The sequence below is a fragment of the Phoca vitulina genome, unplaced genomic scaffold (assembly GCF_004348235.1).
Source record: "Phoca vitulina isolate PV1807 unplaced genomic scaffold, GSC_HSeal_1.0 scaffold22, whole genome shotgun sequence".
NCBI lineage: Eukaryota > Metazoa > Chordata > Mammalia > Carnivora > Phocidae > Phoca > Phoca vitulina.
The window spans coordinates 5,670,387-5,692,826 of NW_022589725.1; the positions used below are offsets into that span (position 1 = coordinate 5,670,387).

Consider the following 22,440-nt stretch of genomic DNA (forward strand, 5'->3'; position numbering starts at 1 on the left):
AGCCTGGGCTGCCCAAACAGTGGTTCCAGAGTAAGATCAACAAAATAACTCCTCATGCTCCAGGGAGGGGTAGCCTGAATTGGGTAAACAGCACCTGAATATTCAAGCTTTCAATTTCTGGCTTGGAATAATAACATGGGGAGAGTAAATGATACCAGAAGACCATTTAACAGAGTGGCAGCAAATGGGAGCTGCTAGGAAGGGTGGTCTGTAGGGTTCTTTGCCTGCCAACCATATGGTCTAAGGATCTGAGAGGCCTAGGGATGTATATTCATTTACTATGCACATGTGCATCCCTTCAGGAAAACCAGGTGGCTCCTGTAGCATGAACTGTAGGTTGTGGATATTTTTTGACTCAGATGTACTACTACTGGGTATTTATCTTAAAGAAATTTCAATAGAAGGAAAACATGGTGGACCTGGAAATGTATGTAGCCTTACTGTATAGTAGCCATTTTTAACTCCATATGTCCTAGTACAGAATTCTGTGAATGTGGATAGAAAAGAATTGCATCTGTAAGTTCACTACCCTCTATTTGAAATTCACCATTTCTTCTTCAATTATGACTGTGGGCAACAAACCATAGTAACACCTGTACTACCTAGGACTTCACCACCAATATAGGTACAGATATTTCCATACCACTGTAATTGTGGTAGAAACCTTGAAGTATCATTTACATATCCATTACTATGCTTGAGATTTACAGTCATTATCAGACCCATCTTAAGATCTTACTTAATAAGGAAGCACATCACAGACTTTAAAATTTATTTGATAAGTATATTTCAAGATAATTGGTCCTTTGTGACCCTGTGTGTCTGCTCTAAAGTGAAATATTGCAAATTCTATTTCGAGTTAGTGCATTGGAATAGGTGATGTAGCCATTACTAACACAGAAATGCCAGCCACCCAATGTTTCGTGCCTTGTGGCTTACAAGCGCAGTACCAGGCAGAGTCACAGGAGGAGAGGCACATGGAGGAGGAACAGCGTCTACTTGTTTGCATGTCAGTCTCTCCCTCTAGGGCAGCAACTCTGGCACAAAGCCAGTATTCAACAGATGTTTGATGATGAGCTACATAAAAATATGATTCATGTGGAATGTGTAAAAATAAAAATAGTTGTGCTAGGATAAGGGGGCAATTAAAGATCATTGTTTCACCATCTTTTCAATTTGAAACAATCTAATTTGGAAATCGTTGTATTTCTGGGCTATGGCAAGGAATTGTAAAGACTCTCTTTATAGCCATTATCCTCATTTATAATAAGGACAATAGTTAGCAATATTTCAAAGAAGGTACATCAACTTAGTTTTTCAAAACAGGTAGTGGCCAGTGCAGGACTTCTGTTCACAGAATGGAGACTTTCTAAACAATGGGTACCTGATACTCAGTATCTTGATCAGGGATAACTCCTGGTATATTTCCATTTGTTTATCTTTAGCATGGACCTGTCTTCCAGAACAGACCTAGAACTGGCCTCCTCATATCACAGCCCAGAACGCCTCTTGTTTGCAGATTATCTATCCACAGTATATGGGGTTCCCTGAATTCTGCTACCCCTCCATCCAGACCCACAATACCTTAGACTGCAAGTTCATCATGGACTTCTCAAAGGTTTTGGGTGGTGCCCTCTGATGGTTACAAAGAATTGCAACAGCTCGGTTGGCACGGTTGTAAGATAGGATCTTTGCTGGGATGTTCTCATCGGCTGTGAAGAAAGAAACAGGAGGGTAAAACAGTCAGTATGTATCCATGAGGAGAATATGCAACATGCTTCCCCAGCTCTTCTTCCTCATGACTTTGCCAGGCCTCATCTCACTCTGTTGATCAAGTTCTCCCAAGACACAAGGTCAAAACCTAAGAGTCAAGAGTCACCTTCTGCTTGTCTCAAAGGCTGCCTCCCCTACCTAGCCACCCAATGTAGCCTGAAGAAAACGTGGAATTGGGACAGAAAAGGTCTGTAGAGGAGGGTAAGACAAAAGGATCAGAAGCTTTACCTTTTAAAACCACAAGGCAGTTATCTGTTTTACAAAGAAAACTTCAACTCATGTGGCCCTTTATCCCACCCTAAAATACCAGCCCTCAAAATATCCTCTTTGGATTTTCCAGCTCATATTCTAAGGCCATTTGACACACTTACAGAGGACAGGGGGAATTTAGCAGTGACTGGGCTCTAGGAAAAAAAGCTTGTGGATCTTGATTTTACTTCTGCACCTAGTTTTTAGGAGAATATTACCTACTACCTTAAGGGAGAAAAAATGACAGAAACCTCAGGGGAAGGATGTGCTCTTTTTTTTTTTTTTTTGTGCTCCTATTTTTAAAAATTAACCATGACAACCTTATTCTTTCGAATTTAACCAAACATCATAGCACTATGTCTTCACCCTGTGAGTTTTCAAATAACATACATATAAAACATCAATTGTAGGCATTTTCAGAGCAGATAGAAAGCTCCTGTCAGCATTCCATGAAAATTAATTTTTTTTTTTTTTTTTTTTTAAGATTTTTTATTTATTTATTTGACAGAGAGAGACACAGCGAGAGAGGGAACACAAGCAGGGGGAGTGGGAGAGGGAGAAGCAGGCTTCCCGCCGAGCAGGGAGCCCGATGCGGGGCTCGATCCCAGGACCCTGGGATCATGACCTGAGCCGAAGGCAGACACTTAACGACTGAGCCACCCAGGCGCCCCCATGAAAATTAATCTTGAAGTTGGGATAGGAAGGGGGAAACTGCACTGATTTTATGTTTATACACCTAAGCCTTGGCTCTCTATTAGAGCTATAGAAGAAAAAGTTTCCAGTCATAAAGTTAAGGAGAAAAAGCAGAATGGATCTAGGACTTAGCTGAGCAAGGGCAATGTACACACCAGGAAGGGTACAGGCACATCTGACCAAGCAGTACTTACGGGCTGTGAGTTCTTTTAGCTGTTGCTGTAGCGTGATGGAGGCATTGTATGTACGGAATACCTTGGCCGTCAAGCCCTCCATGAGATCCTGAAGATGCTTATTTAGAATACCAGTCTGGAGGAGACAAAGCACAGAGAAGATACTGGGATTTAGGCAAAAGCCATACCACTCTGCCCCTTCTGGCAAGCTCTAGGACATTTATGCCAGTGTAATCTCAATTTTGCCAAGTTTATGGTCCTGCCAGTGGGGAGTTAAAAAAAAAAAAGAGAGAGAGAGAGTGAAAAGAATTCCAAAACATAGGTTTGCATAATACCTCCCTATGAAGTACTTTAATCTTAAGCAGGCCAATAAAGCAAAGTTGTCCTTCCCTATTAAGATCTTCCCTGATAAGATATCAGGGAAAGGCCTTCAGTCTCCAGCAGAGGTGGCTGGGCATCCAGCCAAGAGAAGACTCTGCAAGAGCCAGAAGAGAATAAAAGGCAGGGTCTGTCCACCTGTCTCAGGGCTTTGGGCATGGATTCACTGTGTGCCTACAGGAGGAAGCGTGTGTAGTCCAAGTCACCCCCGGCAAACCTCTCCTTTAGGAGCTTGTGAGGAGGCTCTGGCTGGGCCCCTCCTTCAACACAGTGCACTCTGTCCACTCACATTGAGTCTATCAAAAAGATCATCCTCAGGCTGTTTGTTCTCCATAAATAGCTGTAAGTTCTTAAAAACCTAAAAGAAGTAAGTAGAACCTATTATTTAAAAAGCCTTTACTTTGGAAATAATTGCAAGCTTACAAAAACTTGGAAAATAAAAAAGCCCAAGGCATACTCATATCCTTTACCAGATTCACCAACCATTAACATTTTATACATCATTCACCATTTGCACAGTACATGTCTGCCTCATTTCTCTCTACATACATGTGTGTATACACCTATTTGTGTCCTGAACCATTTATGTGTACTTGTATCATATATAGCCCCCAAATATCTCCGTGTATTTCCTAAGAATTTCTAAGGATAGAGATACTCCCTTAACATATGCACAGTACTTACCAGCTTCATAAATTTACATGCATATATATTTCAATCTACTGTTCATATTCCAATTTGGGCAGCTGACCTAATGATGTCCTGTACCTCCCCAGGATGGAACCCAATCTAAGGTATTACATTATCATGTCTCTTTAGCCTTGTTTAGTATGGATCACTGCCAGAGCCAGCAAAGCCTTAATAACTGATTAAACATCAGACCGTTAAAGGGCTGGATTATGGAGGCCCGGCACCCTGTAGGTCTCTGGTTCAAGCCCAACACTTGGGGGAAAACATGGAGTTGCAGTGCTCTCTTTGGCATGGACTCAGAGATTTGGGGACTAAAGGGCTACTGTTCTGCTCAGTCAAGAGTTGGGGAGAAGTTGAAGCAAAGCTACAAACTTGACAGATGTGCAACATGACCAGGGGGTACTGAAACGTGGTTGAATCATTACAATAAGGTGAGTTAAATCTTATATTGAAGTTTGCCATGAGGGCCAACTCTCTACAGCATGCTCTGTTGAATATTACTATAGGACATATCCCCCCATCCCCAGGAAGGTGTAGCATGGGGTGAGGGGTGAGCGAGAGGGACTAAAAAGAGGTACCACAAGACACCCAACAACACCTCTCCCCTCTCTTTCAAACCATTTTCCTAATGTCCAGCGAAGTGAAGAGCATACAAAAAGCACTCGATAAATGCTTGCTGAATGAATGAAAGGAAAAAAAGGCCAGAGAGCACAGGCCACAGTAACTTACTCGTTTCTCAACAGGGACTTTGTTATAGTATCTGATTGAGTCCTTCCCAAGGAAGTCAAACTCTACTACGTATTCCTGACCATCCAACTCTGGGTGCAGATTGATATGCTCCACACGAAGCGAGCAGCAACCCACGGTGTCCGCTGTTTCTCCTTCCTCCTTCTCATTGCCTGCTCTCAGAGCAAGCTGTCCAGGAAGAGAGGGAAAAATGAGAACAAATGAAAAAACGTGAATCTCACAGGATCTCTAAGGAAACCCAAATCAGAAGTCTCCCAACTCTCTTTGGAGACAGAGCATCAGTCTGCAAGGCTTGGGAATTCTGGATTCTACACCGTTGCTTCTAAATGAAGTATGGGGAATCATAGTGATATTATCCTTTCTCAGAAAACCAACCCTCTCTTTACTCTGTTCTCTCAAATGGGGATGGAGGAAAGGAATAATTTTTTTTTTTTTTAAATAAAGTAGCAAATGAAGGAGTATTCCTATTCTGGGTAATCAAACTCAGTAGTCTCTTAATTTTGCTCAATTTTTGAGACAATTCAGAATTTGTGCTAGGCAGAGTAAAATTGAGGGGAAAAAACCAGAATCTTCAAAAAGGTACTGACAAACTGATCTCTAGAGCATGGTCCTTCAAACTGTAGTTGTGATACATTAATGGACTATTTAACCATATTTTAAGGGTTATAACCATCCTTTATAAAAAAACAAGAAACAAAATGTCAGAATTCACCGCTCATAGAAAGGTTAAACATTGTTTTGTGCAACTTTTGTTTCAGCTACACACAAATACAAATATATTTATGTGTGTTGGGTTGTGATGTAAAATAAAATTTTTTTGGTGGCTTATAGTCAAAAAGAGTTTGAAAATGTCACAGTATTTCCCGCAGATTCAGATTCAGAGAGCAGTACACTCTGAACGCCTCTGGACCAGAGATCGGTACTTCTCCAGTTCTAACACAAGGCCTGGAGGAGTAAACAATACCCACATCTGGGATAAGCTGAACACACTAGGTAATGTGACAGGAAGATGCTCACCTTGTCTATGAAGTACAGAGCTACAGCTCTCTGCCGGACTTTCATCTCTTTGGACTTCCAGTCTTCTCGATACTGGTTCCGGATCTTGTCCACACACTTCTTCAGTCGCCGAGCAGTCTCATATTTCTGCCAGTCTTTCTCACCCTGCAAAGACCCGGCCCCAAATGTGGATTGCTTAGGGATGGTAGAGGAAAAATAGACTTTGAATATCCAAGTTCAGAGCTCTGAACCAAAGAGAAGGAACCTGAGCTTAAGCAAGGCAGAAAAAGAGTACTGAAGAGAAGTTTTAGAGCATCTAACCTGACGAGAACTCATGCTGTCCCGTTTCATTGTCAAGCCCAACTGGCTCCTCATTGCTAAGAAAGCCTCTGGCTTTCAGTCTGTAAAAAAAGCCCACATGGCATGTACCAAAAACTGACTTCTGTCAATACAAAGGGTTTAAATATCCCCAATTCCCACATTAGCATCACCACTCTGCTGCAGAGTCTGTGACCCAACAGCAGTTTTCTGCTAGGACTGAATTTCATTAAATCCAAGACAACCATTCAGTTTGACGGACTATCAAGGAAAGCAGAACCAAAGATGACAACACATAATTACTAAGGAACACAAAGACTTCCAGGAACAGTGGTAATTATTCACCATTTTCTAACTTCTGCATTTAAAAGTATTCTTGATTAGATTGAGGGAAACAATGTTACTAGGAAGACTTTTTTTTTAATCATTAGAGTTTTCGGTACAAGTTTTAAAAATTGATTCTAATGCCAATGAAATGTTTTTAGAAGGGTGTGAAAAGACTGAATCTAATCAACAGTGACAGAAGATTATTTCTGCTACCATGTTGAATGGAAACAGATTCACAAGCAAGGACTGATACTAATGTCAAGTGTGAAAGGTAAGAAAGGAAAAAACAAAAACAAAAAAAAACCCCCATGAAATCCCAAGGGGGGCAGGGAGTATTCTAAGGCCTAAAACAGATTATATGACATGAATAGAGGGATGGAATTCAAGAACCCAAGAATCTCGGCTCTTAATTCCCCCAACCACAACAAGAGAAAGGGGTAGTGATTAATACTGACATATGCCTACTTCCCACCTGACATGGGACGTGTGGTCCTCGAAGCATAAGAACTGTGGTCAAGGTAACTAGCCTTCTGAGCATGCAGGAAAGTGGGCTATGTGAAAGCAAGAAATATCTTCTACATCTAGCACTAACAATGCTCAGAAATGCAAGCTTACCCGGGTATGCTAAGGATTCATCAGCACTCTCCCACAACTGTGTGTGGCCAAGTTGTATATACTTGTTTGGCTACAAAAAAAGAGGTTCAGTAACTACTTGTTGTGGGTGGGTGATTTAGCAGTTGGTGATACAATATCTAAGAAGAAATATCTAAGTTCTATTTCCTGACAATGGGAAGCTGAAAATTTCTCACTGATTTTTCTAAGTACATATTGACATTTAAGAGGGTGAAGAAAAAGGTGTGATACCAGCTGTCCCCATACAAGTCAATAATAAATTTCCATGACAATCATGTCTCTCTGTCTCTCTGTCTCTCTGTCTCTCTCTCTCTCTCACACACACACACACACACACACACACACACACGACTACACAAGACAGACTAATCTTCAATAGTACGTCTCCAGGTCAGGAGCGGGCTCTTGGCCATCACTTTAAAGCACACAGGCCTACCAAAGCCTGACTCCAAGTCTTCGAAGTCCCGTAGATTTACATTTGGGCAATTCCTTACTCATGCCACTGAAACAAAGTTTAGAAAAACCCAACAAATAAATCATTCACAGAGGATACCACAAGACCAACTTTTCTTCACAGGTTGGCTGGGCTCTTGACACAAGGATCCAGGATTCTCTCAAATAAGGACATAGAGATGGGGGCAGGGGCAGAAGCCACCTTGTCTAGGTCTAGGGGAAGGCTGGCCTCCAGGAAGTATGCTTATCCCTCCTGCCTTCAGTTTCTCTAAACAGAATCCAGACAGTTAAATGCACTTGAACAAGCTTTCTCAGACTACTAGAAGGTAAAATACCCATTTCAGTCTTCCAGACAAGGTCTTCATCAAAACCATCTCAGTAAAACAAGGTGACTACTATAGGGGGACTGCCTTTAAGCCTTTCCCATCTTCCCCTACCCATTCAAACCTCTGTTTGGATAAGAATCTAATTTGATTTAGTTATACAGGACATTCTTTGGGTGATTTTTTTTTCTTTTAACTAGTGGGCTTACCATATTTTGTTTCTAATATAATTGCTTACTCATTAAGCAGAGTGGGTAAATGGGGTCAGGATCTGGATTCAGGATACAAAGTGGGAGATGAGCTAAATCCTATTCTCTAATCCTCTCTCAGAGATTTGTCTTCGGGAATGATGACATTTGCCAATATTCTTAAGTAGCTCTTATTTCTTTAAGATTTTTTTTTTTTTTAAAGATTTTATTTATTTGACAGAGAGAGACACAGCGAGAGAGGGAACACAAGCAGGGGGAGTAGGAGAGGGAGAAGCAGGCCTCCCGCCAAGCAGGGAACCCAACGCGGGGCTCGATCCTAGGACCCTGGGATCATGACCTGAGCCGAAGGCAGACGCCTAACGACTGAGCCACCCAGGTGCCCCCCCCCCTTTTTAAAGTAATCTCTACACCCAATGCTGGGCTCGAACTTATAACCCTGAGATCAAGAGTCACATGCTCCACTGACTGAGTCAGTGCCCCTTAAGTGGTTCTTTTCACATAGTTGGTGATCCCGATGTGAGTTTGCCATTGTGTAGAACACGAAAGAAGGGGCGACTGGCATTCTGAACTCCAAACATCTACCACTTAAACAAAAGATACAACAAACTGGCCCTATATATTAATACCATGTTTAAAGAGAAAATCCAACTAGCTTTTCATACATGCCCACTTTTAAAAAGTTTGTCTTTCTATTGCTGATATATAGAGGTCTTTATCTATTTAAATTCTTTTCCAGATATAAGTAGTGCATTTTATTCCACTACTTCCTATTCATCTTCCATTCTGAATACATCTTTTGTCATACAGATTTAAACTGTAAACTGTCATACAGATATAAAGTGACAATTTATAACCCATGTAACCCACACCCCATAAAGACAGAGAATATTCTCTATCATTCGAGAAAGTTCCCTCATGCCCCTTCCCGGTTAATCACCATCTAAACAACCACCATTCCTTTAATCTGATTTCTATCATCATAGATTGATTTTGCCTAATTTAGAGTATTATATAAGTGGAATCATACAGCATAGACTCATGTGTCTGGGCTTCTCAACATGTTTTTAAGATTCATGTTGGGGTGCCTGGGTGGCTCAATTGGTTGAGCGTCCAACTCTTGATTTAGGCTCAGGTCATGATCTCAGGGTTGTGAGATCAAGCCCTGTGTCAGGCTCCACACTCAGCGCAGAGTCTGCTTGAGATTCTTGCTCTCCCTCTGCCCCTCCCCCAGCACTCTCTCTCTCAAAGAAAATCTTAAAAAAAAAAAAAAATTCATCCATGTTGCTGCATTTATCAGTCGTTCACTCCTTTCAACTGCTGGTATTTTTGGTGTAATCTAGAACTATCCCTAATGTCTCTGACGAGACCATGTGTTTACTCTGTTCATGTACCCCTACAACGTTTCCAGTTTGAGACTTGCACAAATATAGTGCTGCTATAAGCATTCTTGTACATGTTTTTTTGTGGACATTAAGTTTTCAATTTGATTTGGGGCAAAAATACCTAGAACCGGAATTAGTATCTCATTGTGGTTTAAATCTGCATTCCACTGATAATTAGTGATGTTGAGAACTCTTTCACATGCTTGTTTATTGGCCATTCCTCTATCTTGTAAACATCTGTTCAAGTCTTTCACTTTTTTATGGGGGACGTTTGTCTTTTATTATTGAGTTATAGAATCCTTTGGATATTCTGGATACAAGTTTTCTGTCAGATAAACATGCTGCCAATATTCTCTGCCAGCCTGTATTTAACAGTGTCCTCCCTGTTGAACCTAAGTTTTTAATTTTAATGAAGTCCACTTTGTCAATTTTTTTTAATCATTAGTGTTTGTGTCCTGGGAAATCTACACTAAGGTCATGAAAATGTTCTACCACGATATCATCTAGACATTCTAGTGTTTTATTTCTTATACTTCAGAATTTTGCAAAAGTCAGGCTCAGGATTTTTTATTTTTTGTTTTTTTTTAATTTTTATTTTTTTTAAGATTTTATTTATTTATTTGAGAGAGAGAGAATGAGAGAGAGCGAGTACATGAGAGGGGGGAGGGTCAGAGGGAGAAGCAGACTCCCTGCCGAGCAGGGAGCCCAATGCGGGACTCGATCCAGGGACTCCAGGATCATGACCTGAGCCGAAGGCAGTCGCTTAACCAACTGAGCCACCCAGGCGCCCAGGCTCAGGATTTTTTAAAACTAAGCATATGTCTTATTTTCTCTTTCTAATAAAGCACCAAAATCAAGAGCTTCCTAAGCATATAAAGTTTTATTAAGGACATTTTCCTTCAATCCAGCCCTTCAACACACAGATGGTTACATTTAAAAGGTCTGAAACCTCACAGAATTATAAGCTCTAAAGAGAGAAAAGGCTGAAATGGGTATTTCACCCTAAGAATATTTTAATAGGATTGAATGCAATGTAATATCAACAACTGATTCTGAAGTTTGCTGTACTTCATTTAAAGAAAAAATGACAAATTTTGTTCGTAAAGTTAAGACTGGTTGAAGAACCTCACTTTTACTAAGGGTTATACTTTACAGGTTATGAGACTAGATAATGTTTCCAACCTTGGCAGTGGGCTGGACTTAGCAGTGAGTACCTTTAACAAGCAGTCCTTCTGTAACCTCTGGATCTATGGTTTATCTGGAATCAGAGAGCTTCACTGGAACTACTGGTTCCAGAAGGCTGGCTGCCATTGTCCTGCTATTTCAGATTCTGTGGGCACAAGTACAGAGTGGAAGAGGAAGGGAATGGAAACACGTGCAAGATGTCTGAATAAAGCAGAACAAACCAGGATGACCACAGAAAAATGTGAATGAGCTCAGGATAGTCTTTACCTGGAGCACATGTTCCTGTGGCTCTCAAAAGTCCTGATCCTTTCAATAACCTGTGAGGCTATTTATACTATAACCCTGGCTCTGACTGCAAGTAGACCAATCCAAGTTTCAGAAAGGGGGACATTAAAGGGACACACTTCAGCTGTGCTCTTTTTAACTACCCAATTTTTTTTAAGTTGTCAAAAATCTCTAAGTCACATCATACTTGAGCTAAATTTCTTTTTTTTTTTTTTTTTTAAAGATTTTATTTATTTATTTGAAAGAATGAGAGAGAGAGAGAGCACATGAGAGGGGGGAGGGTCAGAGGGAGAAGCAGACTCCCCAATGAGCAGGGAGCCTGATGCGGGACTCGATCCTGGGACTCCAGGATCATGACCTGAGCCGAAAGCAGTCGCTTAACCAACTGAGCCACCCAGGCGCCCCTTGAGCTAAATTTCTCAATGGGGGTACAATGGTACAATAATATTACGTGGGGCAAGTGAGTAAGTAAAATATAGACAGAAAAGCAAGCAAAGAATCTTAGGATAGGAGAAATCTCTGGAGGCTGAGCAGAAAGGTACATAGAAAGAAGCCCCATGATGGTAGTCTCCCATGTTCTGGATCTAAAGTCCACCAGGAAGTAAAACTACCAATTACCACCCTTCACTCTGTACTACAAAAAACTTTTTTTTTTTTTTTAAAGATTCTATTTATTTATTTGAGAGAGAGAGACACAGCGAGAGAGGGAACACAAGCAGGGGGAATGGGAGCGGGAGAAGCAGGCTTCCCGCCGAGCAGGGAGCCCGATGCAGGGCTCGATCCCAGGACCCTGGGACCATGATCTGAGTCGAAGGCAGATGCTTAACAACTGAGCCACCCAGGCGCCCCTATAAAACTTTATCTTTATAGACTTTTGGGTCAGATCAGTGAGTGAAATCATGCTTTAATCCTTACCCTGTTCCAAACATATAGCAATGAAAGTGCTCCAAACAAAATGGGGAGAGCTAAAGCCAGTGTGCCTGTGTTAGCGTGGGCTGAACTGGGCTAGAAGACTCCTAGGAGGAAGGAACAGAGAAGTAGAGAGCAAAGAGCAAAAGAGAATGATACATGGACAAAAACTACCTCCCAGGGCGCCTGGGTGGCTCAGATGGTTAAGTGTCTGCCTTCGGCTCAGGTCATGATTCCAGGGTCCTGGGATCGAGTCCCGCATCAGGCTCCCTGCTCCTTGGGAGCCTGCTTCTCCCTCTGCCTCTCTCTCTCTCTCTCTCTGTCTCTCATGAATAAATAAAAATAAAAAAAACAAAAACAAAAAAAAATACCTCCCAGTCAAAAGTTTACAGGTTAAAATACATTAGTTGTCTCACTCATAGTCTAAGTATCTATACAAATATATCCACACTGAGATACAGAATAATAAAGATACACTCTTTATTGGAGAAAAGATACATTATAAGGATGAAAATGAAATTTTCAGTGAAGAATTTGCCACCTATAGATCCTCACTAAACAAACAGTGAATGGGTGTGTTTCAACAAGAGAAGTAAACCTAGAGGGAAGGTATTGAGTACAGAAATTAATCAAATATCTCATTCTGACAACTGCTAACTGGAGAGAGGATTAGGGTTTTATGGGATGATTGTGGGTTCTTTTAAAATAAAAAGGAAAACTTTAAGCAAAAGATGTATGAGGTAGGGACGCCTGGGTGGCTCAGTTGGTTGAGCATCCAATTCCTGTGTCAGGCTCTTCGCTCAGCGAGAGGAGTCTCCTTGAGATTCTTCTCTCTCCCTCTCCCTCTGCCCCTCCCCCCACCTATCTCCCTCCCTCCCTCTCTTAAAAAAAAGAAGTATGCGGTGTAAAAGTGGAAATGATTTATAGGTAATTTACTTGTCTACACAGAAAATCCAAAAGACACAGACATTTCTAGAGTAAGAGTTCAGCAATGTTGTCAGATACAAAATCAGTATTAAAAAATCAATAGCATTACCACTCTAGTAGTAACAGAAATGTAGTGGGGGAAAAAAAGTCACATTCAATATAAGCCTAAAAACTATAAGGGTTCTAAGAAAAAAATGTTTTAAGAATATGTAAAACTATGGAGAAAATTATAAAGCAATACTAGAGGGTGTACTCAAAGACATAAATTAATAGAGAGGTAGAACACGTTCATAGACTGGAAGACTCAATAATGTCAATTTTTCCCCTATTAACCTATAAATTCAATACAATAAAAATCTCAATAGTTTTCATTAGACCATGACAAATTTATCTCAAAATGAATGCAAAATAGCAGAAAGCCAAGAATAGCCAAGACAATTTTGAAGAATGAGGTGAAGGAAACCTGTCCTAGTCAGTAAAGCTCAACAGTTAGGACAGTATGCTAATTAATGAAGAAATAGACAGACAAACAGGACAGACAGCCCATAAACAGACTGACATATATGCAGAGATTTGATATATAAACAGAGAGGTGATATAACTAAATAGTTCTGGGACAACTGGTTATTCATTTGAAAAAATATATTAGAGCTCAACCTCCTACTATACACAAAAATACATTCTAATAGATCAAAGATCCAAATGCAAAAAGCAAAACTTTAGAAACGTTGGCAAGGATATGGAAGACAGAAATGTGCACATGGTTGGGGGAATGGTGGTGATGTAAACTGGTTAGGCACTTTAGAGAAAAATTAAAAAATATCTAATGAAGAATCCTTAAGGCAAATTTTCATCCATATATACAAGGAAGATGTATTGATCCAGCACTGTTTGTAACAGCAAAATACTATGAACAACCTTAAATGTCTCTTGACAAGAGAGTAATTTTTTTTATAAAACAGAACACCATCTAGCAAATAAAATGGATAAATTAGAAGTATACGTCAAGATAAAAATATCAAAACCAAAGCCGAGTGAAATAAATAAGTTGCAGAACGATCTCAATAACATACCTAAAATTATACCTTGTAAAAACAATGCTACATTATTGTTTATTCACAGAGAAACATATTGTAAAAATACAAAAATATATACGAGAATGAAAACATTAAGTTCATTATAGTAACCTCTAGGGAAGGAGGTGAATAGTACACAGGGGCTTCAGCTTTGTTTATCAGAATATTCTTACAAAATGAGTAATTGAACAAACAGGACATGATGTTAAAGTTTGACACAGCCAGATGGTGGGCATGAGCTTTCACCATATTGTTATCTATTCTTGTATATCTGAAATATTTCATAAAAAATAAAACCCCTAATGCTTGTAACTCCCTATTTTTATCGGGAGAATGCTTCTCCTGCTGGCAGTGCATTTAAAGACTATTCAAAGCGCTGTCAAATCCGGACCTCTGAAGTTCTTACTGCTCTGCTGAGTGAGAAACAGCCAACAAGTACCGGCAAAAGCTAAAGAAATCACATTTCTTTTTCTCTTAACAGGAAGTATGACTTCCCAAGCCTTTAACCATCTTCATGACTCTTAGGATCCCAACCCAGCTGAGTAGATTCTCTGTCTTGGGTATAAAATTCTAGGCAGGGCCTACGTGTGGGTGACTTCTAGGTTCACTACCATAACCATCATTCAGAAACCTGCACAAATCCCTACAGTATATGGGGGTTATCTGGATATTATCAGGAATAAATTGGTGACTCTCAGCCCTGGAGGTCCTCCACCTGCCCTATCAACAACAAAGAGGTCAACCCTTGGAGGCTCTCCTAGAATCAGCTAGAATCCCAGGTGTAAGAGAATGCAGTATACATGTATTTGGGAATCCGTTCACCTCTCTTCACCCACACCGGCATCATGTTGTCCAAGCCATCACCATTCATTGCCTGGAATATTACAACAACATCCTATTGGTAACCCTACTTCTGGTGTGTGTCCGATCCAATCTCCACAGAATTTAGCACTCAGAATGATGAGTTACGTCAAGTTTCTAAAACACAAACCTGGTACTGTTCCCCTTGTTAGAACCCAGTACCTTCCTATTGGATTTAGAATAATATAAACAATTTTAGGAAGAATCTGAAGATCTGGGCTGCATCCCCCTCTAAACTCTTCCTCATGCCCCTTTCTTGCTCACTGTACCTCAACTAGGCTGCCCTTCATTCAGTCAAGACCACCAAACTCTTTCTCACCTCAGGGATTTCAAAAGGTTATCTTCTTTGGAACACCCATTCCCCTCTCTTTTCCATGGATAAATCCTATTCATCTTGTAAGTCTTATCTTAAATGTTATTTCCTCAGAAAGGCCTTCCCTGAACCCAAGGCCAAATCAGATGCCCTGGTATACTCTCAAATGGTACCCTGCACTTTTCCCTTTGCATCATTTACAAGAGTTTATGTTTACTGGTATGACTGCATATAAAGCCTGTGAATCTTGCAGAAGTGGGGTTATGTTCAAGACACTCCTCTGTTCAAAGCCCAGATGCAGAATATGGGCCAGTCTTTTTAGCAAGACGCTTAAGGCTGGCCACAATTTAGCAGTAGGGTATAACACAAAAGCAACAGGAGGCTAAAGATCTAAGTCAGAGTTACTAACTATTGGATTGTAGGCAAGTTTTCTGGCTTCCCAGAGACCAAATTTATCTAATAAAACAGTGGTATTAGTACATCTGGTATGGTTGCTAAGATAACTGAATGTCAACATATGTGAAAACACTTCTAAGTAACCTAATATCCATTATTTTGTTTTTTTTGTGTGTAAAATACATGTAAAATTTACCATTAGTGACATTTATAGCACATTCACAATGTTGTGCAAACATCACCATTTACTAATTCTTTTTGTTACTCCTTTTTACACTTCTCCCTCTCAGCCCATGACACAGTGCTGTTTGGAATACCTCTCTAAGACCTAAATGTAATCTAATTTCCTTCATAAATTTATTCCTGATCTGTAAGTGCTGGGAATAACTGCTGTATTTATCTAAAAACACTTAATGCTTACCTTTCTTCTAATACAGTTGAATTCTTACCCAATTGGCCCACTAGCCTAGGAGTTCTTTGAGAACTAAAACCATTATTCATCCACCTTTGTTTATTTCTGAAAAAGAATGTTTCTTTAGATGACTTCTGCTCATAAGGGTTTTCTTTCTGATTCTATACTTAAACTAGAAAAAGTGATTTTTTTTTTAAGATTTTATTTATTTATTTGATAGAGAGAGAAAGAGACAGCGAGAGAGGGAACACAAGCAGGGGGAGTGGGAGAGGGAGAAGCAGGCTTCCCGCTGAGCAGAGAGCCTGACGTGGGGTTTGATCCTGGACCCTGGGATCATGACCTGAGCCTAAGGCAGACGCTTAACGACTGAGCCACCCAGGCGCCCCGAAAAAGTGACATTTCTAACTGAATGACAGAAAATATAGAGATGGTCTTTTTCATATTAGAACAACAAACTCTAAGTTAAGAGGGTGTGTAGTTAGTGTCGACAAGACACAGCCTTTTGAGGTGCAGCTTTCATGTCTTAACAGATGTTTAAAAACCTAGAAACCAAGATTAAGGTCTTTAAGTCCCAGTCCCCTGCATGTTAACAGTCATAGTCTACAAAGAACTAATTCCTTTGCTGTTTTCTTTCGAGCTCATTTCTCTTTTAGGTTGCTATGCACATTTCCATAGTACATCTGAGGTAGGAAGTTCATGGGACTCTCCCAAGCAGGCTATGCCTAGCAGGCTACTAAGAACTTGACTGCCCTTCCAAGACAGCTTTCCCCTTTCAGTAATAGGATTAACAAATAACAACACATGGGTATACAACAGTTTACAATGTGCTTTCACATACATCATCCCATTTAGTCCTCCTGGTAGAACCTACCCATATAAACCCTAGGAAGCCAGAAGTATGTAAGACTCTAGATTTTACGACTTTCTGGATTCAGAGCAATCATGTTCCTTTCCTCAGGGCCAAGAAAGGTGAGGAAGAAAGCTATAGAAGTAAATTTACATTTATTGCATTCTTAAAAAAAAAAAAAAAGGGCGCCTGGATGGCTCTGTCGGTTAAGCGGCTGCCTTCGGCTCAGGTCATGATCCTGGAGTCCTGGGATCGAGTCCTCCTGCATCGGGAGTCTGCTTCTCCTTCTGACCCCCCCCCCCATGCTCTGTCTCATTCTTTCTCTCTCAAATAAATAAAATCTTTAAAAAAAAAAAAAAAAATGGGGGGGAGATCCCAAGCAGATTCCGCACTGAGCGCAGAGCTGGACACGGTGCTTGATCCCAGGACCCCAAGACCATGAACCAAGCCGAAACCAAGAGTTGGACACTCAACTGACTGTGCCACCCAGGTGCCCCACATTTATTGTATTCTTTATCACATTCCAACCACCAGACAGTAAGCACCATGAAGGAAGGGACTGCATCTGTTTTGTTTACCAACACAATTCCTAACATCATGCATACACACTGTGCCAGGCACATACTGGAATTTCAGTAAATATTTGTGAATTAATAAATGAATCAGATTATAATGTGATGCAGAAAATGGGTATTTCTTAGGAAGGTCACCAAATAATGCTAAGCATGAAGATATTTGCCTTATTTTGTGGAGAGTTTGTCATTTGTCACAGTGATTCTAGAGACCAAGAACACTACATTTCAACAAAAGAGATCAGCCCCACTAACCGGTATAGCTCTTAGCTACCCCTTACCTTGATTCGTGAACTGGGGTTCAGCATGATGTATTTAATGGAACCTTGGATATTCTCTGTCCAGGAGACCAGCCAAGTAACCTTGTTATCATGCCGGACCTCTTTCCATTTGTGTCCTGTAGGAGGAGAAGGAACCTTGGCATCTCTGTGGAAATAACAAAGCAGGAGGGCAGTGAAATGAGAAGCGAGGGACAGTTTCACCTTTCATGACCTAAAGTGGATAAATCTGCTGAGCATGTATTTCCATGTTTCCTCCTCATCACCAGTCAGTAATTGGAAAGTACTTGGAGATACCATGTTGTTCCCAACAGTTCTGCGTAGCCTGGGAAAAGATCCCAGCAACAGTACTCCCAAGAACAAAGGGACCCCCCTGCCCCCTTGATTTCTGGCCCAAACAAAGAACTGCACTCACTTGCTACAGTTGATGATGATATCCTCAGGCATGATCCGTCTCTTCAGCATGCCCATCTTGGGGTGGTTGCCACGGCCACGGAAAAGCCCAGGAGGTTCTATCTTGAAGTTGGCAATCCTCTCTCTGTGGTTATCCATAATACAGAAGCCATATTCTTTCAGTAATTTTTCATTCTCCTCTTTGATTTTCTGGAACACAGCAAGGAAGTACTCAAAATGGGCTCAAATTGCTGTTCCCTATTCATATTTTCTCTCTTATTCAAGAACAGCTCAAGGTACAGAAAAGTCTAAAAATCGCTAACAAATAAATGCAAATGTGGGTGCCTGGCTGGCTCAGTTGGAAGAGCATATACGACTTTTCATCCCAGGGTCATGAGTTTGAGCCCCACATTGGGTGCAGAGATTACTTAAATAAATACGACTTTTTAAAAAAGTTAAAAAACTTTTTTAAAAAGAGAGGAATGCAAATAGGGATAACCTCTCATAGAGTTGTCAAACTATAAGTACAATAAAATTCCCCAAAATATCTACCTTTGAGGACTGACTCCAACTACAGATTCAAAACTGATTTTCTTAAAGGATTTATGTGTGAGAACATGTTACCTAGATATTTTTAAATTTAACTTTAAAAATTAACATCATTTTGTTGAGTAGTGTCAAAATGGCAGATGGGGAAGAGTCTATGATGAGCCTCATAAAGAACATCTCCATGTTTTCTAGTAGATTCCAGATACATTTAGTTGAACAGCATTTCAGATGGTTTTTCAAGCTCACTACCTGTCACAGATTCCGTCCTAGGTATATGGATACATACATTGTATACTTTGCAATCCTTGCTCCAAAAAAGGAGTGGGAGTGGAACATGGAGCCTCCTTACCCTCTGCTGACTCTATCTTCATATTATACTTAGAAATTCAACTTAACTAAGTCCCCTTGCCTTGTGGGTGGGAACAGATTCAGAACTTGCTGGCAAGAGGTGTCCTTGGCCAGGGCTCTGACAAGGTGATACTTGTGAAACCTCCCTATCTTTGGATCGCTATTTACAAGAACAAAGTGGTTTTTAAGTTTTAAAACACCCCTGAAGTAAAGAATAAACCAGGTTTCACTAATTTGGAATATTGAGAAGACTCAACTGAGACTGAAAAGTCTGACGCAATTATCATTCTTATAGTAACTCATAATTTTTAAACTACAGGTAAAATAGGCACCATCAAACAATGAATTACATAATAAATTCAAAGGCCTAAATTGTATAAACATGCAAGTCCCTTAAAATACTGAAACTATAGAGTTTTGAAATTCCTTAAAATTCGTAACTACTGGACCTCCAGCTTGGAGAAAAAAAAAAAAGACAGACAAGACAAACTCTAGCCTGGATTTCTCTAGATCAAGGGCTGGCAAACCTTTTCTAAATAGAAAATATTTTAGGCTTGAGGACTACAGTCTCTGTTGGAACTACTCAACTCTGCCACTGTCACATGAAAGCAGCCATAGATGATATGTAAACAAGTAGATGTGATTGTGTTCCAATAAAACTTTTTAATAAAAATAAGCAGCCTATAGTTTGCCTACGGGTACTCCAGAAGAAAACGACATCCCCCTGGATACTGGAAAGATCCTTCTGGAGTGGAGATGGAGATCGATGAGCATGGCTAGATTCCAGGGTAAAATAGATCAAGAACAAGGAGGTATACAGAGGCAGTATTATTGTAGCTGTCTTAAAACCCTAAAATCCAGGAGCCACTGTGCAGGTCTGCCCATCCTCAAATACTCTATTACTGGAGTTACTGACTGGATTTTACGTCACAAGAGAACCAGGTTCTTACATTGAGCCATTAAATAAAGTGCTTATTATTCACAATATTCAGTCTATGTAAAACCCTTAAGAAAATTTAAACTTTACTAGGCCAAGAATCCTAAATCTTTAGTATAGAGCCATGTGAAATTACTAAAGTCAAATCTGTATTTTAAGAACCAAGAAAATTAGATGAACTAAACACTATTCCAAAGTTCTCCAGAGGTTTATGAAATTCCGTAGTACCAGTTTCTCTTCCTTGCTCATCTGTTTCCGAGCTTCTGACTGCGCTTTGAAATACTGGCTCATCTGGGTAAAATCACATTTGCTTAGGTTGGTGATAATATTCTTCTCTTCATTAGTCATCTCCTAGTCAAAAAAAAAAAAGGCGGGGGGAACAGAAGAAGGTAAATACACTATTTACCCCATAGGTTTCTTTGTGATTACAGCAAAGCACCATTTTTTTCAACTAAAGGTGTCTAGAGAGGTAGTCTAAATTCATGAGTTTTGAAAAAAAAGAAACATAACTTTATTACTTTGTTCTATTATAAGATATTTAATAGAAAAATGCTTTACATGATTTTTCCTTGAAAAAGGTTATGGAACTCTTATGTAATTTCTTGGGCTCCTTACACCCTGCCACATCCGCAAGCATATGTATCCCACAGTTGGAGAAACATGAATATATATCATTTGCTTTAGTAATGAGAGAAATATTTCCATACTCATTCTCTCTTAGAAACATTATCCCTGCTCTACTCACTTATTAAATGTTATTTCCAGAGCTATTCAGAAAGTAAGCTTCAGCTCAGCCTCTGTCCACATAATCCAAATTGAGAATGAGATTGTTTAAAATCACCTAGACAGATGTAGGAAATGTGATTTCAAGAGCAGAAAAGTACCAAAAGCAAGTAAGACAGAATCAGAATGGAACATCACATTAACATCTCTCTTTGCAATAGCAGATAGAGAACAGGCAGTCCTGCAGAGAGAAACTTTCCTCTGCTTAGCTAAAGCTGAGGTTTTTTTGTGTGGCCTAATAAACTCCCTCCTGCAACCATATGAGAGTGTGAGAGGAAAGAAATATAAGTATTGTTGGAAAGAAACCCTATATAATATAGTGAATAGAGAAAAAAGAAAAACTTTTAAAAATTCATAAAGCTCAAATTTTACACCACAGAATTTTTTGTAAAGTTACAGTTTATTAATTTAGTCCTTGATTAATATTTCTGCAAGGTGCTAGGATATTAATACATGGGCTACAATACCTTTCTCCAGTCTTTAAAGAAATTTTTCCTAAATATTTCCTTAGTAGTATATTCATGGTCGAGCATTTTTGCAAAGAAGGTAGCTACTTCTTCTGCTTTGGGGCTCAGCTTCATGACTTTACCTAGAGGAAAAAGCGGTTCCAAAAATTGAGGTGTATAATTCATGTTTTGAGTATAAATACTAAGCTCTGGAGAAGTCTTCTAACGGATGGTTTACCTTCCCAAGGTATACAAAGGTCTGATGACACATGGTAACAACAACAACAAAGACAATACAGTGATTTATATCTAGTTGTATAAATTCTCCTTCTCTTTAGCAGATATTTACCTGGGTCATTCTCTGGAGACTATGCCAGTAAACTGTTCCCAGGTGCCTGCTCAGGACAGGGATGAGCTGGGGGAGGCCCAGCCACTCTTCCTTTTCCTTTCAGCAAGCAGGGTCCTTTACACCTCTTCAATGGTTTTTAAAAATCAAATCCTCAGAGGGACTCCTGCCACTGCTAAGCTAAGCAGCCTCTGTTCAAGAAGGGGAGGAAGGGATAGGGCAGGGAGTGGAAGAAAGGAATTGTGGGGAAAAGAAATAGGCATCTTTCTTCTTTAAAGTTAGGTGGGTGGAATATGAATAAAATAATATATATCCATAGCAGGCAAGCCCAGATATCCCACATGAAAAATCTAAATAAGACCTTCCTCTAGAACTTTTGTACTCAAAGTGTGGTTCACAGACCAGCAGCATTGGCATCACGTGGGAGTTCTGTTAGAAATGCAGAATCTCTGGGGCACCTGAGTGGCGCAGTCGACTGGGCATCTGACTCTCGGTTTCGGCTCAGGTCGTGATCTCAGGGTCTTGAGATCGGGCCCTGCCTTGGGCTCCATGTTCAGTGGGAAGTCTGCTTAAGACTCTGCTGCTGCCTCTCACCACCCATGCTCTCAATCTCTCAAATCAATCAATCAATCTTAAAAAAAAAAAAATATGCAGAATCTCAGGCCCCACCCCAGATCTACAGGTTCAGCAAGTGCATTTTAAGAGACCTTCAGCTGGCACGTGTGCATAGTAGAGTTTGAGATGACTGTTCCGGAACACAGGCACTTTGAGGTTGCCTCTTTCAAGGAAATAAGACTTCCAGAGCACAAGGGATGACTGGGGTTCTTGGTAGTGTGGACATGTTAGTAAAAGCTGTTCTAAAGGAATCCTGATGTTACACAATGAAAACTGCTAACTTGTAAAGTAAATCTGAATGAGGCCTAGGGGTTTTGTGTATACCTAATTAGTAATAAAGGGAAGTACTTGGGAGTTTAATCTACTTTTCAAATAGAGTATTTTTAACAGTACTCTTAGGGCCAATTTCCACTTTTTCTTGACTATCCAACTTTACAACACCATCTGGAACTAATCCATGGCATAATAATTTGAATATACCTAAAATGAGGTTAAACACCATTCCACTGCCTTACTGTTACACAGGTACTAGTAATTCACCAAGGATTTTCACTTTCATTATAGAAAACTAAAACTTAACCAGAAACCCATTCATTTCAAAACTCAGAAGACATCTCA

The 22,440-nt window shown here is 40.1% G+C and overlaps 1 protein-coding gene across 1 annotated transcript in view; it reads right to left on the bottom strand.

The window, feature by feature from the left end:
• TOP1 (DNA topoisomerase I) overlaps positions 1-22,440 on the bottom strand; it is a 91,783-nt gene that overhangs the window by 5,789 nt on the left and 63,554 nt on the right. The window contains exons 10-18 of the mRNA XM_032420105.1: positions 20,883-21,004; positions 19,861-19,983; positions 17,821-18,008; positions 17,409-17,553; positions 5,721-5,864; positions 4,686-4,871; positions 3,556-3,624; positions 2,910-3,024; positions 1,585-1,712 (exon numbers count right to left, since the gene is read on the bottom strand). Coding sequence (XP_032275996.1) covers positions 1,585-1,712; positions 2,910-3,024; positions 3,556-3,624; positions 4,686-4,871; positions 5,721-5,864; positions 17,409-17,553; positions 17,821-18,008; positions 19,861-19,983; positions 20,883-21,004 — 1,220 coding nt within the window. The remainder of the gene's footprint in view (positions 1-1,584; positions 1,713-2,909; positions 3,025-3,555; positions 3,625-4,685; positions 4,872-5,720; positions 5,865-17,408; positions 17,554-17,820; positions 18,009-19,860; positions 19,984-20,882; positions 21,005-22,440) is intronic.